Source organism: Natrix helvetica (genome assembly GCF_964273705.1).
Source record: "Natrix helvetica genome assembly, chromosome: 2".
NCBI lineage: Eukaryota > Metazoa > Chordata > Lepidosauria > Squamata > Natricidae > Natrix > Natrix helvetica.
Window position 1 is genome coordinate 289,857,929 of NC_138552.1, and position 15,956 is coordinate 289,873,884.

Sequence of the window (15,956 nt, forward strand, 5' to 3'; positions counted from 1 at the left end):
AAGAAGGAGAAAGAAAGAAAGAAAGAAAGAAAGAAGGAAGGAAGGAAGGAAGGAAGGAAAGAAGGAAGGAAGGAAGGAGGGAAGGGATCTAGACAGTTGCAACCAAGCCCTCAAAAGCCATGTGAAGTCTCAGTAAGTTTATTTATTTATTTGTTAAATTATTTGTTGCTCATCTTGCCATGGGAAGCAAATTCTGCATTTGGGGACATTTTCAGTAGCATCCATAATATTTATACTTTATCTGTTTCTACCCCCAATTTAATATATCTATAACAACTGTATAATGCATATCAGTGCAGAGTTGATTTCAAAATCTATCATGAAGTAAATAACTTGATCCTCAGAGGCTGCCCCAAACATCTTTGGGGTTTCCTCACCCCTAAACTCTGATCCTAGTTGCTGAAAATTGTTACTTTATTTTCCTTCCATTCTGAAATGGGAAACTCTTAAAAAAAATAGCCTAAACGAGGCAGCTTCTCAAAAACGGGAACTTCTCCACAACTGGGAAACATTTAGGTAAAGAGACCAACAAGAGATTCAAGAACTGAGTTTAAAGAGCCTCTAAAAGTCTCCTTATTTCTAGCAGCATGTTCCATACCACCTTAAGTGCCGGGAAGCTAGCATAAATCAAGAGATGTTGACATTCCAATTTCCAATGTTTTTTTTTTAACCATGCACCAACCCACCCATAAGAAAGGGGAGGGAAGGACATAATTGCAACCTTAAAGTATATTAAAGGTGTGAATAAGTTTGTAGAAGGCAGTATTTTCACCATTAAGCAAATATCAAGAACACGGAAACATAATCTCAAACTGACAGGAGAGAAATTCAGAAGTCATCTTAGAAAAGCATGAGTTCATAGAAAGCAGAGTGGGAGCTTGGAACCAACTTCAGAAATAAATAAATAAATAAATAAATAAATAAAGAAAGAAAGAAAGAAAGAAAGAAAGAAAGAGCAAGAGAGAGGGAGAGAAAGAAACACGACTGCTTACAGCTTTTACTTTAGCAATATTCTTCCAAATTTATTTGAGAGCTGAATTTAAAATATATTCAGCAGATGAGCAAAATTCCCAAATAAGCCCTCTTCTTTCTAATCTTATCTATGGGGATGGAAGTAGGGTGCACGACAAGGCCAAAAGAGGTGAAAGGAAGGAAGGAAGGAAGGAAGGAAGGAAGGAAGGAAGGAAGGAAGGAAGGAAGGAAGGAAGAAGGAAAAGAGTAAAAAGAAAGGAAGATAGGGAAGGAAGGGAGGGAGGAAGGAAAGAAGGATGGAAAGAAAGGAGAAAAAAGAATGGAAGATGTGGAAGGAAGGGAGGGAGGAAAGGAGAAAAAAGAATGGAAGATGGGGAAGGAAGGAAGGGAGGGAGGAAGAAAAAAGAATGGAAGATGAGGAAGGAAGGAAGGGAGGGAGGAAAGGAGAAAAAAGAATGGAAGATGGGGAAGGAAGGAAGGGAGGGAGGAAAGGAGAAAAAAGAATGGAAGATGGGGAAGGAAGGGAGGGAGGGAGGAAGAAAAAAGAATGGAAGATGAGGAAGGAAGGAAGGGAGGGAGGAAAGGAGAAAAAAGAATGGAAGATGGGGAAGGAAGGAAGGGAGGGAGGAAAGGAGAAAAAAGAATGGAAGATGGGGAAGGAAGGGAGGGAGGAACGAAGGGTGTCAGTTGTGAGTAACCAAGTTTAAACATGCTTGGGATAAACATGTCCATCATCCAACAAAAAAAATTAAAAGTAAAATAAAAAAATCTCAAAGGGCAGACTTGATGGCCCACTAAGTTTTTTTTCTGCCATCAGTTTTCTATTTTTCCGTAGTGTCCCGATCACAAAGACAAGGGGAGGGGTCAAATGTGTGGGCTTTAAATATCTTTATCGCTTCCCAGCCACAGCTCTTCACCAGCTGCTTTCAAGCCCTTTAGCAATTGTTCTGGAACTAAATTCCATGCAGATCTGAATGACTGACAGCTAACCATTTGCTTGACCCCGGCTGCAGAAGGAGGGGGGATAAACCTCCAGAGGTTTCCTTGTTGAGGGTGAAAATGGGAATTGCTGTTAGCTCCCCAAGGTTTCCCCAGCGGAGGCGACAGGACACATGCAAGGACTAAAAACAACAAACCCACCCCCATCAGAAGGTGGTGGAGTTAGAACGACAAGGCCCAAAGAGGCAATGGAATGGCTGCAGATTTCTTACTAATGCAAAAAAAGAAAGAGAGAGAGAGAGAGATAGGGAAACAGAGAGAGGGGAGAGAGAGAGAAAGAAAGAAAGAGAGAGAGAGAGAAAGGAAAAGGAGTGGGAGAGAGACGAGAGATGGAGAGAGAGAGAGAGAAAGAGAGAGAGAGAGAGAGAAAGGAAGGAAGGAAGGAAGGAAGGAAGGAAGGAAGATGGAGGAAAGGAAGGAGGGAAGGCATTCATAGCATAAATTAAGACTTGCAGCCGGTTACCATGCTGAAAATATTAAATATTCCTCACTCCACAGGGGCGCTGGAAAAATATCAAGGAAAATAAAGACGATGATACCCCATAGTGTTTAAGAGAGTTTACTTGGGCAAATACATATTGAATAACAGTTTCCTTTGTTGTTGTGACTATTCTTAATAGCTCCTTTAATTAAGAGGTATACAAAAATAACGCGTGTTGGTTTGCCTGAAAATATTAACAGGCATTGCTCCAGTTTTAGGAACCAATAAAGCAGATACTCCAGTCAAGAGCACAAAGCATGTGCGTAAACAGGAAATACAGTTTCTTTTAAAAAAATAATAATAATAATGCACTTTCCTGAGTTCTCTGTAGAATCTATTCAGATCTGCCTCGCTCTAAGGAAGAAAAATTGGGCTCTGAGACCAATAGATGCCCAAAGTTGTCTCTTTCTCTTGTGTTGGTTTTTTAAAAAAATCTTTTCTGTACTGTTCCACCCCTTCATGCTTTAACAATTGTAAACCACTCAGAGTTACTCCTACTTCTTTTAAATATATAGTTTTCTCCCCACTGTTTGTGTAGAAGAGTTAAGTCCACTGTACAAGGGGGTATTAAGAAGGAATCAACAAGAACTTCTCCAGCCTTGCTGAAATCTCTCTCTGTCTCTGTCTCTGTCTCTGTCTCTCTCTCTCTCTCTCTCTCTCTCTCTCGCACATGTGTGTGCGTGTATGTGTGAGAGAGAGGGGGGAGGGAGAGTGGAAAGAAAGAAAGAGAGGAGGAGGAGGAGAGAAAAAAGAAAGAAAGAGGGGGGAAGAAAGGGGGAGAGAGAGAAAGAGAGAGAGAGAGGGAGGGAGAGAGAGTGGGGGAAGAAAGAAAGAAAGGGAGGTAGGGAGGGAGGAAGAAAGAAAGAAAGAAAGAAAGAAAGAAAGAAAGAAAGAAAGAAAGAAAGAAAGAAAGAAAAAAAGAAAGAAAGAAAGAAAGAACAGGATTCAGGACTAATACACCCTTTTTAAGACCAAAACAAGCTAGGCTATTAAGACTCCGTTTCCTTCTAAGAATGCAGCGAAATCCTAACTGATCGACCCGTGATGTTGGATGCGGTGGGAACGCCTGGACCATTGTGGCTTATTCCGCAAACCACAACGAAGCCCCGTCCTTATAGCAGGAATTCAGAGTCGCCTTGAAGCGGCCAATAAATGCCATAAACAAATCAAAACTCAGGGCTCCTTGGTGGTCTCTGAGCTCGGTTGTTTTCTCAAGGTTTCATTACCCAAACTAAAGTAACCTCATCAGTGCTTTTTGGGTCAAGTGGCGTCTGCAAGAAACCCACCGAGCTCGGAGAGGACCAGGGACTCCCTCATTGCAACCCTGAGCTACGGAGAAATAATAATTAAAAATAATAATTAAAAATTTAATAATTCAATTAAAACCTCACTTGCAGAAACCCAAAGGGGGACGGACACAACTTCGGACTTCCCTTTGAAAATGCTTTGGACGATATCCTATCTATGCGGTTCTCTGCCAAGCAGATTCCTGATCGATCCCATCTTTGGATGGAATGGCCGATGATCCCCATCCTTTGGTGGCTTTTGGATCGGGTGGGATCCCGGTGGGATCTCAGTCACAAAAAAGGGACTAGGAAAAGAAGGTTTCCATGCTAGCCATGGTTAGGGGCCCGCTCTCCTCCACCCAGGGACAATCCTGGTTCATCCCTGCTTCGGAGAATCTCAAACCACCAAGGTGAGAAAAAGCCCCCACACTAGGGTTCCTTCGCAGCGAGAGAGCCCCCCCCCCATTCGTTATGGGTGACACACCATCACGGCTGCCATCTTGACTTTTTTGCCCACCGCCAGCAGATAGCCTTGCAAAAAAAAAAAAAAAAGGACCAGGGATCCAGAAGCTTCACGCGCGTTACAATTATGTGGACACCTGCCTTACTCAAACTCAAGCAGATCGAAGAGAAGAGAAATGGAATGGAATGGAATGGAAGATAATAGAAATAGAATAGAAATAGAAATAGAAATAGAAATAGAAGAGAAGAGAAGAGAAGAGAAGAGAAGAGAAGAGAAGAGAAGAGAAAGGGAAGGGAAGGGAAGAGAAGAGAAATGGAAGGGAAGGGAAGAGAAATAGAAGCGAATAGAAGAGAAGAGAAATAGAAATAGAAATAGAATAGAATAGAATTCTTTATAGGCCAAGTGTGATTGGACACACAAGGAATTTGTCTTTGGTGCAAATGCTCTCAGTGTACATAAAAAGATACATTGGTCAAGAATCTTAAGATACAACACTTAATGATAATCATAGGGTACAAATAAGCAATCCGGAAACTGATTAAACTTAACTAAACCGGCTTAAGGAGTGAGTAACTGTGGAGAGTAAGCTTGGAGAAGGGTGGAAGGTGGGAGGAGAGGGGTCTTCACATTTCCCCTACCCCTTTTAGAAAGAGGTCCATTTTCTACACCACCACAGATATTTTGTCTGACGTCTGTGCATTCACACGTACTGACTGGCTTTTCCTTGTGCCCCTAAAAACGCCACCTGCCCACCCAAAATAAAATACTAATTTCCCCACTGCCGTTTTGCCTTCCTTTGCGCGGCCTTGTAGACTAATCCTGCTGGGCGAGTCCCAGAGTGAGCGATCCAACCCCGTTCCTTCATCCATCTTATTCTCGGACCAGTGAGATCTGGGACCCGCTGGCGGTCCCCATCCCAGTTGAGGCCGGAGATCGTTCGGTCTGGGCTGCCCCCTGCCTCCCCCCCGCCCAGCCAAGGCAGAAGCTTCAGGGGAAGGCAGGGCGGCTCGGAGAAAGATGGGGATCGGGGCCACCGCCAGCCCCGGGCGCTTCCCCAAGCCACGCGGTCCTTCCCCCACGTTTCTCTGGACCCGCGGGCAATCCGTTCAGAGCCCGGGTGGATCCACGCTTCCAAGCTAAGTCACGCTGGGTGGAATACCGGCTTGTTAAACAAGTCAGGCCCGGATCCGATTTCCCAGGTTTAGGCCAAGTCATCAAAGTCGGGTTAACACAAACCACCATGGCTAAAGTCCTGTTGAGCCCAAAGGAAGAGGAGAGGCGGCTGAAGGAGTTGCGCGACGGCTTCGTGCCGGAGATGGGACGCACACACAAACACACACACACACACACAGTCTCTCTCTCTCTCTCTCTCTCTCTCTCTCTCTCTCTCTCTCTCTCTCTCTCTCTCTCTCTCTCACACACACACACACACACACACACACACACCGCCCAGTCCTCTTGGCTGTGAGTCAGATCCCGCGGGCGAGCTACTTTTGCCCATCTCGCTCCAACATGCGTCCGCCGCCCCTTAGCAGAACGCAACGGGGCTCGGGTTCCTTCGAAAGCGGAGAGCGGAACGACTCGCCCAGCGACCGCCGCAAATCGGAGCAGAAACGCGGCGGAGCCTTTGCAGCTCGTCTTTGGCAAGATTCCTGGCGGGGTCGGGTCGGGATGGGGGGATAATGGAGAGGTGGGAGTTGAGACGGCCGGGGGATGCAGGAGCGCCGTTAGAGGTTAGGGATGGTTTCTCTCTATCATTCAGACGACTGGGCCCGTCTCTGTTGGTCAGGTCAGGCTCTGGAGATCTGATGGACGCGTGCCTTTCCTAGGTTAGAGGACCCGAGCGGCTTCCCACTAGTTCCCTTCAAGGCTGTTCCCCCCTCCCTACACCCAATAGATTTCCTAGGGGCCTCCTTTCCAAATTCTCACCAGACACAAAATTGCTTGGCTTCCAACGCGCTCACGGGAGAGAGGGGACGGACGACGGGACGCCGCAAGGCTGCCTCTCAACATCGAAGAGGCTACAAGGCCTCGAACCATCCCCACGTCCGAGCCTGCAAACTGCCCGACTCCGTCCGGCCTTTCCCCAATGACCAGGACTCGGGATTCTCCGTGCCCTGTGGATAGGGTTAGGGGCTTAGTCACCTCTCTTGCCTTGCGGGGCTTCTGGGGTTCTCCCTGCGGGGGGCGATTGATGTTTTGAGGCCTTAAAAGGAAAGAAAGTCGATCCCGCAAGATCGCTTCGGCAAAGCAGCCGCCGGCAAGCTCCGGTAAAAGCAGCCAAGCCCTGGTCCCGAGGCTTTGCAGAAGCGAAAGGAGAGACAAGGCACGGGGGATCCAAGCAAACAAAGCTGGGCCCAAAGGACTAGAAACTTGAAACGCAAAGCAAAGAGGCAGGAAAGAAATCTGGAAAAGCGCTGGGAAGGACAGGAGGCGCGTCTAAACCCTTCCCGACGACAAACTTGGCCGCAAGACTCTGGTTTTTTGGGGGGAAGGGAGGGGGGCTTTTTATCGGTGGGAAGAAACCGGCCAGTCTAGTTTGCTGTGGGGCGCGTGGAAAGCCGTCGGGAGTGGCCGTGGGACGCCCCTGGGAAAGAGAGAAGGCTGCCCTTGGCTTTGAGGTCTCGGGTTGAGCAGTCGGCAACCGGGCGCCCTTGCTGGACCCGAAGGGCCGCACTTGTAGAGCGGGAGGGGGAGGAGGACTCGCCCCAGGGACGGTGACCTTCCCCGTCCGCCCTTCTCCTCCGCCTTCCTTGATCCCGTCCGCTCCTCCTCCCGTCCTACTTCTCCCGTGGATTTCACCTGCTTTCGCACGACCTTCAGCGGGGTCTCACTATTCCCCCGTCTCTTCCTTTTGGGGCTAGCCCCATTCTGTCCCCCCCCCCCCTAAACATAACATCTCCCGATTTTGTGTTTGGGAGGGGGGGAATAGTTCTCTGAAGTCTGAAAACAAATACAGGAATTGACCCAAATCAGAAGGAATCCGGGAATACTCCCCCTTCCCCAATTAATACATTATATTCAGTTGCGGGTTTTTGAATAAAACGTGTGTAGATCGTGCAATTCGCCTCCCCCATTCCTGATTTTTTTTGGCTGCCAGAGATTCCCCCCCCCGCTCAATCTTGTATGTACTTATATCTATTATCTTATACACACTTGACAAAACAAACAAACAAACGAATAAATAAATACGGAATACGGGTTCTACGCTCCGCTTTCTATTTTTTGACACCTCGCGGTATCCACAACAACAAGACATTATTTTCAGAAAATAAAAATCAGCTTCGCCTTCCAATCCCTGCTTTCTCCACAACCGACATCCTCGGCCGCCGTTTCCTCTTTTTAAAAAGGCCACTTTTTAAAAGATCGTATCCAGGATCTAGCCAGGCGGGTTCACACAATCAGTTCAACCCCCCACGGGTTCGCCAAGCATCGTGGCTTAAAAGCTCGCCAAATAGACGATACCCAAATAACCGTTTGACCGTGGAGGAAGCTCGGTGAGATGCCCTGAAATTTAGGAAGACAATGGTTTTTGCCTTCCCACAACCTAAAGTTCCCCGTTTCAGCCAGGTCTAGCCTCCCGGGTCACAATCCAACCCCCCACTCCCCCCCAAAACCCGGAACGACATTTGAGCCGTGCAAAATGCCTGGAGACCTCAGCCGGTCCTTTTAATTCGTACTTCATTAATACAATGAGCGCGTCGTGGGAATCCAGGAATCCGGGTTAATTCCAGTTTAGTTCAGCTGGGTGAAATGTAAATCCGTTTTGCTTTTTTGCAGGGGTTCAGAAACAGAGCGCACCAAAAAGTCAATTAGAAATTCTCTCTTTTTTTTTTTACCCGCCCGCCCCCGGCTAAATTGGTGAAAGCGCAATTTTTGCAAAGTGGGATTGGGCGCAACCGAGTTTCCTCCCATCACACCCCACCCCACCCCTCCAACGAAAGAAAAAAAGGCATCCCCCCCACTTCTTCCAATTCTGGCTGAACAAAACCTTATCAGAATCTTCTTCTGTAAATATGCTAAAAAGGGGCACCAACTCCTAATACGCCCGCAAGGAAGGTCGCCCGATTGGAGGGTGGGGTGGAGGGTGTGTGTGTGTGTGTGTGACAGTCAGGGACCCGGCGGTCGTTAGGAAGCGAGTCAGAGACACGTGCGAAGCAGGCGCTGTTCCAATTGAGGAAAAAGCTCACAGCAAACTGAAGCTGGGTTTTTTTAATCCATCAGGCAAACTGATGGTGGCTTTAACGTGGTTTACAAAATAAAACCAGGCGGCTGAGATACGCGGTTCGCCCAATATCTGAATCTAGTCAACGAAAAATAACCAGCGCGCCGTCCACACGCTAAGGAGGGTTTTAAAATAAATATATATATTTGCTTAGGGCTGGTGGGTACATTTGTGGGGTTTAGCTTCGCGCAGATCCCTTAGATTCGTGTCTGGTCCGTGGCAGAGAGTGCGAATAAATTCAGGAAGCGGGTCAAACAGGTCGAGTGGACGCGGCTGCTGGGAAAACTGGGTGGGCATAGTTTAAATAACCAAGGGCGTCGGTGCGGCTGAAGCTGGGTTCCCTCCACGAGGATAAGAATATAGACCCTCTTTGGCTGGATTGGCCCACGGCAGATCCAACCTCCCAAAACTGCTTTTACAGCTAAACTTCGACCCAAAAGGTTTAGTCGGTCTCTACCTTGGGAGGAGCGTAAAAAACCCACCCAGGGGTCAATTTGGGAAGGGGGCTTGGATTCTTTTTTGGGGGGGAGGCGGGGAGAGACGATGGAGGCCATTTTTGGGGTGCTAATGTTCTTCCCCCTCAGGGGCATAAGGTGGGGAAGTGGACTTTCGCGGCAGGGGCGAAGCGGAAAGAGAAGAAAACGCGTGTATTCTTGGTCTTATTATTATTGTTATTATGATTTCTTCGGAGTATGTTGGCTGGCCTCGATATCCACTCGAAGATGCTCCGCTTTAGGCGAGACGCTTAAGAAAACCCGATTCCAGATTCCGACGCTGGGGGGGGGGCATTTAAATCTCCCCGAACTTGTCTTGGTCAGCTGCCCCACACCGTCTCCCCCCCCCCCGATTTCAAGCACGCAAGATTTCACAGCCTCCTTATCCCCCACTCCCCCAACCGACTGGCCGGGCCTAGCGGTGGCTTTTTGGGAAATCATCTTCCAAGGCGAGAATTTGGCAAATTTGGCTTTGGTCGTCTCCTGCCCGTCGCACGAAGAGCCGCAACGAGGCTGGGGGCTGGCGGGGGGGGGGTATCTGTACAAAGAGACAAAGCCCAGGCCGAATTAGTCACCGACCCTTTGCGCTCTTCTAAGGGAGGAAACCCCGTATCCGCGCGATTTTGCGCTCTGGGAAGCAGCCTCCCGTCCTTTTTTCGGTGGGGTCCCTTCCCCCACCCACGGCTAGACCGACGACCCTCGAATTTCCCGGGGGGGGCAGGCAAAGGGGGTCGCTTTAAACTTAAAAAGCGGCGGCTTTGCCAAAACCCCCTCTCGTCTCTACCTTAACTGTTTCATTTAATCCCTCTCTCCCTTCTCTTGAAACATTTGTTTTACAATTTTAAAACGTTTCTGCAGATTTGCGAGCTTCCCTTTTGCGGGGTTTTATTATTATTATTTGCGCCGTTTGGATGGGAGCGCGTCTCGCTTCTTATTTCCCCCGAATTCGTTCGGTTTGAAAGCTTGGTTGCCGGTCGAAGGAAGCGCGGATCCTCGCCTCGGGTCCTTCTCGCTCTCCCCCCCCCCATGTCTTTTAATAAGACTTACGCCCCCAATTCTTGCGCCTCCGGTTAGCTTTCGTTCCCAACTCGCCCTTCTAAACAAGCGCGCTCCCTCCCATGGAAAGCAATCTACCCCTTGCTCAAGCAAGGGCCGGAGCAAGGCTGCTCGGCTTGGCGTGCGCGCCCGGAGGAGATGGGTAAAACCCGAAGGCGAGGCGCCGATCCTCCGCGCTTCTCCCCTTGCGCGGGCCTTTAAAAAGCCGCTTTTCGCGAAACCTGGAAAGGATCGGCGGTGGAACTATTGCCTAGGGGAAATTCAAATAAACAAAGGGAGACGGGTTGAATAGGAAGCCACCGCCAGGCTGGGCTCAAGAGACGGGGCTCGCTTTCCCGGAGAGGGATGCGCTGTTTTCCAGGCGAACTTGCATGGGTGGGCTTCAAATTTCCTCGGGGCCACCCGAAAGGAATTTGCTTCCTTGCATAAAAATATAATACAAATAAAGCCGTCCCAAGCGACAAACACGATGCCAACCTCAGCTGCTTGAAGGCCAAGGCGGGCCGGGACCGATGGGAAGTGTAGTCACCCTCCCTTTCGAAAGGAAGCCGGCGGGATCTCTCCCCTCTCAAACCCGTATCTTGAAATTTGACAAGCCTCAAAAGACGCGGGGATGGCCGGCTTGATCCTTTCCCCTAATTTGTGGCGCCCCAGGGCCTTCCTGGCTTTGGCATGGGGAAGATCGGGAGGGGAGCAACGGCTGAACAGAGGCCAGATTCCCCCGTGGGTTTCCCCCCTCCCCTGGTGATCGTACACCCAATTCCCCCAACCAAATGGACGCGCTACCCGGTTCAACTTTTAGTTCGCTTTGGATTCGTGAATCCGACTTTGTTCGGCTCTAATTCTACATTCTCACACCTGCCTCCATTTTTACACGCGTACGTGGGTTCCACACCCACCTCTATTTCTATACGCGTCTCTAGGTTCTTACACCCACCTCTATTTTACACGCATATCTAGGTTCGCAAACTCGACTCTATTTCTACACGCATGTCTAGGTTCACACACCCGCCCCTACTTCTACACGCGTATCCAACTTCACAAGTTCACATACCCGCCTCTATTTCTACGCGCGTATCCAGGTCTTTACAACCAGGCGCCTATCATAAGAGACTCCACGTAGGTTAAAGACAAAATATTTCTCCATTAGCTACACCGGCCGTTCCCCCCTTTGCGGTCTCCCTTTGTGGGAAGCTCAGCTGCATCACGGCGCGGTTCCCCGCGCGGCTTGGCTTGGCTCGCATCCCAAAGCCGCCTCGCTTCGACTGGGAAAGAAAACGCTGATAAAAGGACAAGGCACCCCCCCCCCCATTTAAAAGCTTCCTTCCCTTTTCTCCCTTCTCTCGCCAGGCCGACGGTGACGACCTGAGACCCGGGAACATAGGCGACTCTCAGAAATCGGCTTTCCACACACTCGCTCGCCCTGGGCTTTTCCCTGAGAGCGGAACATCCCCTGCGCGCAAGCAAGGCGCTGAACGAGGCCGGGCCGTCGTTCGTTCGTTCACCCGAGAGCTTCCCTTCCCTTCATTCACCGATGGCCCCGGTCAGACGGGAAAGAACCGGCCTTAATCCGCCTGGCCGTGGGAATCCTCAAGAGGAAGAGGAAGGGGAGGGAAAGCACTTTGCACGCGCTCAGAAGTGCCGTCTACGCTTCCGGCGTAGATCTCTCCCAGAGCCTTCGAAGCGGAACCTCGGGCCGAAAAGGACACAGACACAGACACACACACACACACACACACACACACACACTCGCCTGGAGAAGCGACGGAAGGAGGCGCGGGGCTGGTTTGCAATTGCGCGTGGGAGTCAAAGGGGGAAGGAAAGAGTCAAAGGATAAGTTTTCAGGACGCGGAACAATTCGGCGGGTGGGGTGGGGGTGGGGGGACGATGCCTAAGACGCCCAGAAACACGCTCCCCCCCCCAGGCCAGGTAAGAGTTAACGCCGGCATATTTACCCTGAAGTCATCCTCACCGACTTCATAGTTTCTCCTAAAAGAAGGAACAAGCCGCTTCCGGATTCTCACAAGGCGTCGGAGCGGGTCAGGGAAGGACCAAACAGCCCAATCCGTGACAGCGTTACTCTTTAAAAAAAAAGATTTGGGAAGTCTTCGCAGCCTTATTTGGATCATCCCAGCCCGCCAGGGTTACGGTACTCTCTGGTCCAACAACGTCTTGTGGGGAACACCTGAAGCCCGGTTTTAATCAGGAAAGCGGGTTTAAGCGCGCCATGTGAATTTGGGGGTGGTGGGTGTCAAGGGGCCTAGATTAGTGTTGTGAAAACGCAGGGAGAGACGGAAGGAAGGGAGGGGAGGGGAGGGAGGGAGGGAGGAAAGAGAAAGGAAGGAAGGAAAAAATGGAAGATAAAGGGGAAGGGAGGAAGGGGGGAGGAAGGAAGGAAAGAGAATGGAAGGAAGGAAGATAAAGGGGAAGGAGGAAGGGAAAAATGGAAGATGGAGGGAAAGGAGGGAAGGAAGGAGGGCAGAAAAGCCCTTTGGGCAACTTACCTAAAGAAGTCGTTTTTACAGTAGAGTTTGCCTTCTCGCGAAAAGCATTTCTCCGTCAAGTTACATTTACATTCGCAACATTGGACGCATTTCACGTGCCAAGCCCTGTCCAGGACGTTGAGCAGGAAGCGGTCCAGGATGGGTCTTTTGCAGCCGGCGCAGTGAACCATTGTCTTTGGCTAGAGGTCGTGCTGGGGCGGGGGTGGGGGCGCCTGGGGGAGGGCTGGAGGGGGGTCGGATGCCGAAGTTGGCCGAAGAGAGTGAAATAAGTCCTTGCTTCAAAACCTTCCCGGATTTCAAGAGAGCGCAGGGGAACGAAACGAAGGCGAGGAGTCCACCAACGCCAGCCTCAAGCAAGACCCCGATTTGGGGAGGGGGACACGGGGGGGGGGCGGCAGGCAAAGTGTGTGTGAGAGAGAAAGCAGCCCCTGCCGGCTCCCGTTGGTTGGCAGAGAAGCTGAATGAAGCTGGCAAGCTGGTCTTGGAACAAGGTCGGGGCAGGATCGTGGAAGGGGGGGTGCCCCACAGACGCCCCTCTTTAGTGCATCTCGCCAACCGCCTTTTCCGTCTCAATTGTTCCAACCACCTTCTTCTTCATCATCATCATCATCATCATCATCAAAATAATAATCAGCGATTTCCCCTTTTCCCCCGTCCAGAGGTTTTGGTGAGTCGAGAACCAAAAACAAGAGAGAAAGTTATTAATAATAATGTCCCCTTTCTTTTCTTCTCGGCTGTATGAATGTTTGCAAGGGAAGTTCTTCCAAAAAAGGCCGGCTAATAATAATAATAATAATAACAACAACAACAACAACAGTCAAGTCGATCTGAGCAGGACGAAAAATCGGAAGAGGAAGGACCATCAATCGGTTGTAAAGAGAGACAAAAGGCCAGGGATATTCTCAGGTTCGAGGTAGAAGCCGTCCGAGGTCAAAGTGCAATCAAGGACGAAATATATATTTTTTTGTTTAAAAAAAAATCCCTCCTCCTCCTCTTCTTCCTCCTAGGGAAAAAATAATTCAGCAATAAATTAAAACGGGGCAGCGGTTGACAGCAAGCGAACGACAGGTCGACGAAACAAGAAGCGGGAGCGAATCTTTCCCACCTGGGCCGGATGGGATGAGCCGAGCCGGAGTTGGGGAGGGGGTGGGTGGGATCAGAGACAATTGGGGTCTTTTCTCTCTACAAAGTGTTTCATTTTAGGAACCGAGGAGAAGGCAAGGAATCACCCCACTCTCTTCCCTTTAACGGTCCTTTTTTTCTCCTCCGTGGCTTTTGCCAATTTTTTTTTCTAAAATCCAATGAAATATACATTATACATTATATATATATATTATATAGTTGTCCTACAAGAAGCGGCCTTTCTGCCTTCTTTCCGCTCGTCCCTTTGCTTCTATATTGGGCTCCGCGATTTGTCTCGATTTAAAAATAAAAATAATAATTCTTGGTCCAGGGGTGAGTGGGAGAGGAGGGGGCGAAGGAGGGGGGCGGAGGTAGAAAGGGGAAGGAGAGCAGGGTGGGGGGAAAGCAGCAAGTGACCTACCCCCTTTACGGGCTCCTGGGTGATGGACTTCCCCACCTCTTCGCCATGGGTACTGGATCGAGGCTGCGTGCCGGGTGGGGGGCGCAAAGGAAAAGACGGGGGAGGGAGATGGACCCCGCGCCGGAGGGGGGAAATGCCTGGAGGTCCCCCTCTTTTCCCCCCCTCTTGTTCCCCCCAATCCTCTTCTTCTTAGGGCGGCGTGGCTGCGGGGGAGAATGTCGCCTCCCCTACCTGGCTGCTTCGCCAAGCGCGCGCCCGCGCGCGTCTGTCTGCCTGTCTATTTGTCTCACTGCCTGCTTTCCTACCCGGCTTGGCTGCGTTTCGGCTTCTGCTTTGCCCCGGCCGGCTTTAGACTGCGGCTTGGCCTCGGCCTCGCCTCCGAAGCCTTATGCAGCGAGCGGCCACGTCACGGCAGCTGACGGCCAATCGGCGCCCGGCTGGCTCCAGCTGCCCCCTCCCTCTCCCCTTCCCTTCCCTCTCCCCCTTCCCCAACCCGCCTGGCCTCGGCTCCCGACGCTCCGGAGCGTCTTTGGCGACTGCCCGCAGAGCCGGCTGCTTTCCGAGGGGCGGAGAGAGAGAGGAAGGGGGTGAGCCGCTGCCCCCACACACCCGCCCCCCCCTCCGAGGGAGCGGTACGTTTGGGTCAAGCCGCGCTGTCAACCCCACACACCCCCCTGTGGCAAGAGGGTTAGGTGGGGAGGGGGGGAGGGAAAGGATGGAGAGATGGGGCGGAAGGGATTCGAGCGCGTCTGAAAAACGTCTGCCTGGAAGTTTTCGACGGGGCGGACTGGGAAGAGGAGCTGGGCTCAGCAAGAGTTGGGGGGGGGGGAAGAGGACGTGGGACCGGGAAGGCGCGTTGGAGGAAGCCGGGGGAAGATCGGGAAAGTCCTTTTAAAATTTCCCCTTCCTGTTTTTTGTCTCTCTTCCCGTTTCTCTTTCCCTCTTTCTTGTTTTAAAATTTTCTTCTGTCTTCATTTTCTTTTTCTCAGTCATCATTTCCCCCTCTTTCCTTCTTTCCTTCCCTCCCTTCTTCCTTCCCTCCCTCCTTCCTTCCTTCCTTTTCCCCCTCTCTCCTTCCTTCCCTTCCTCTTTCTCTCCCTCCCACAGAAGAGGTGAAGGGAGGATCAAGCAGAAAAGTCATTTCCACGCTCACTTCCCCAAGTGGATACCCCAAGAAATCCAGCGGGGAGTCTTTTCAGGCCGACAGAGTTTCCATTCCGAACCGAGAGTCTCTTCGGCGTTCCTAAAAGTTTCCACTCTTTCCAAAAAGAAAAAAAGGAAAGGAAAATAAAAGCAGGTGAAATTAAAGAAGCGGTCCAGAAGGAAGCGAGGTCCTAGGCATCACCCAAGAGAGGAGGGGGCGGCGTTTACAAGCATCCCCTCGGACGAAGGCAAACCTAAACGTTTAGAATTGGCCAAAGGGAAAACAACTGGGACCGAATGTAATTTAGGTCCGCGTGTGCGTGGGAAGTGGCGTCTGCCAAAGCCACGGACGGCGTCAATGGAACGCGAGCGCCTTGAGGGCTAGAATCTTGAGCCTGAAAGTTTTGCAACCCGGAGGGGGCTGCAATCAACCTGGCTTTGGTCAATCTTGGCGGGCGCAAAAGGTGCGCGCCTACACAACAGGCTCACCTGAGCTTCCCTTACCTGGGGAGGTGCGGCCCCTTTCTCCCCACAGGCAGGACTACCTTCGGAGTATGGAGGGATCCCCGCCGCCAGCTGGCTGAATGAACCGCTGGCTAGTGAACGGAAGGAATAAGACATTCCCCACGCCGGAATTTCTAAGGGAAGCCTTCCGTCTTTGTGCGTGGGAAATGAGGATGAGCGATTGCAGGTTTCCTCCCTCCGGTCCATTTTCTTTCTTTTTCTTGAAAAATGACCTGAATTTCTTTTCAAAGGAAAGTGGGAAATTGACCCCCCCCTCCAGTGAAAA

At 50.6% G+C, this 15,956-nt stretch overlaps 1 protein-coding gene across 4 annotated transcripts in view; it reads right to left on the reverse strand.

Moving 5' to 3' along the window:
- Positions 1–12,650, reverse strand: part of LHX1 (LIM homeobox 1) — a gene marked incomplete at its 5' end in the record, with an annotated part of 74,124 nt that extends 61,474 nt beyond the window's left edge. The window contains one exon of one of the 4 annotated variants that reach the window (XM_081942515.1): positions 12,481–12,650. In XM_081942515.1, coding sequence (XP_081798641.1) covers positions 12,481–12,650 — 170 coding nt within the window. Of the gene's footprint in view, positions 1–5,360; positions 5,564–7,881; positions 7,998–11,931; positions 12,053–12,480 lie in introns of those variants that run through there. The other 3 variants (XM_081942517.1, XM_081942518.1, XM_081942516.1) reach the window with 3 other exon arrangements.
- Between the last annotated feature and the right edge of the window lie 3,306 nt (positions 12,651–15,956).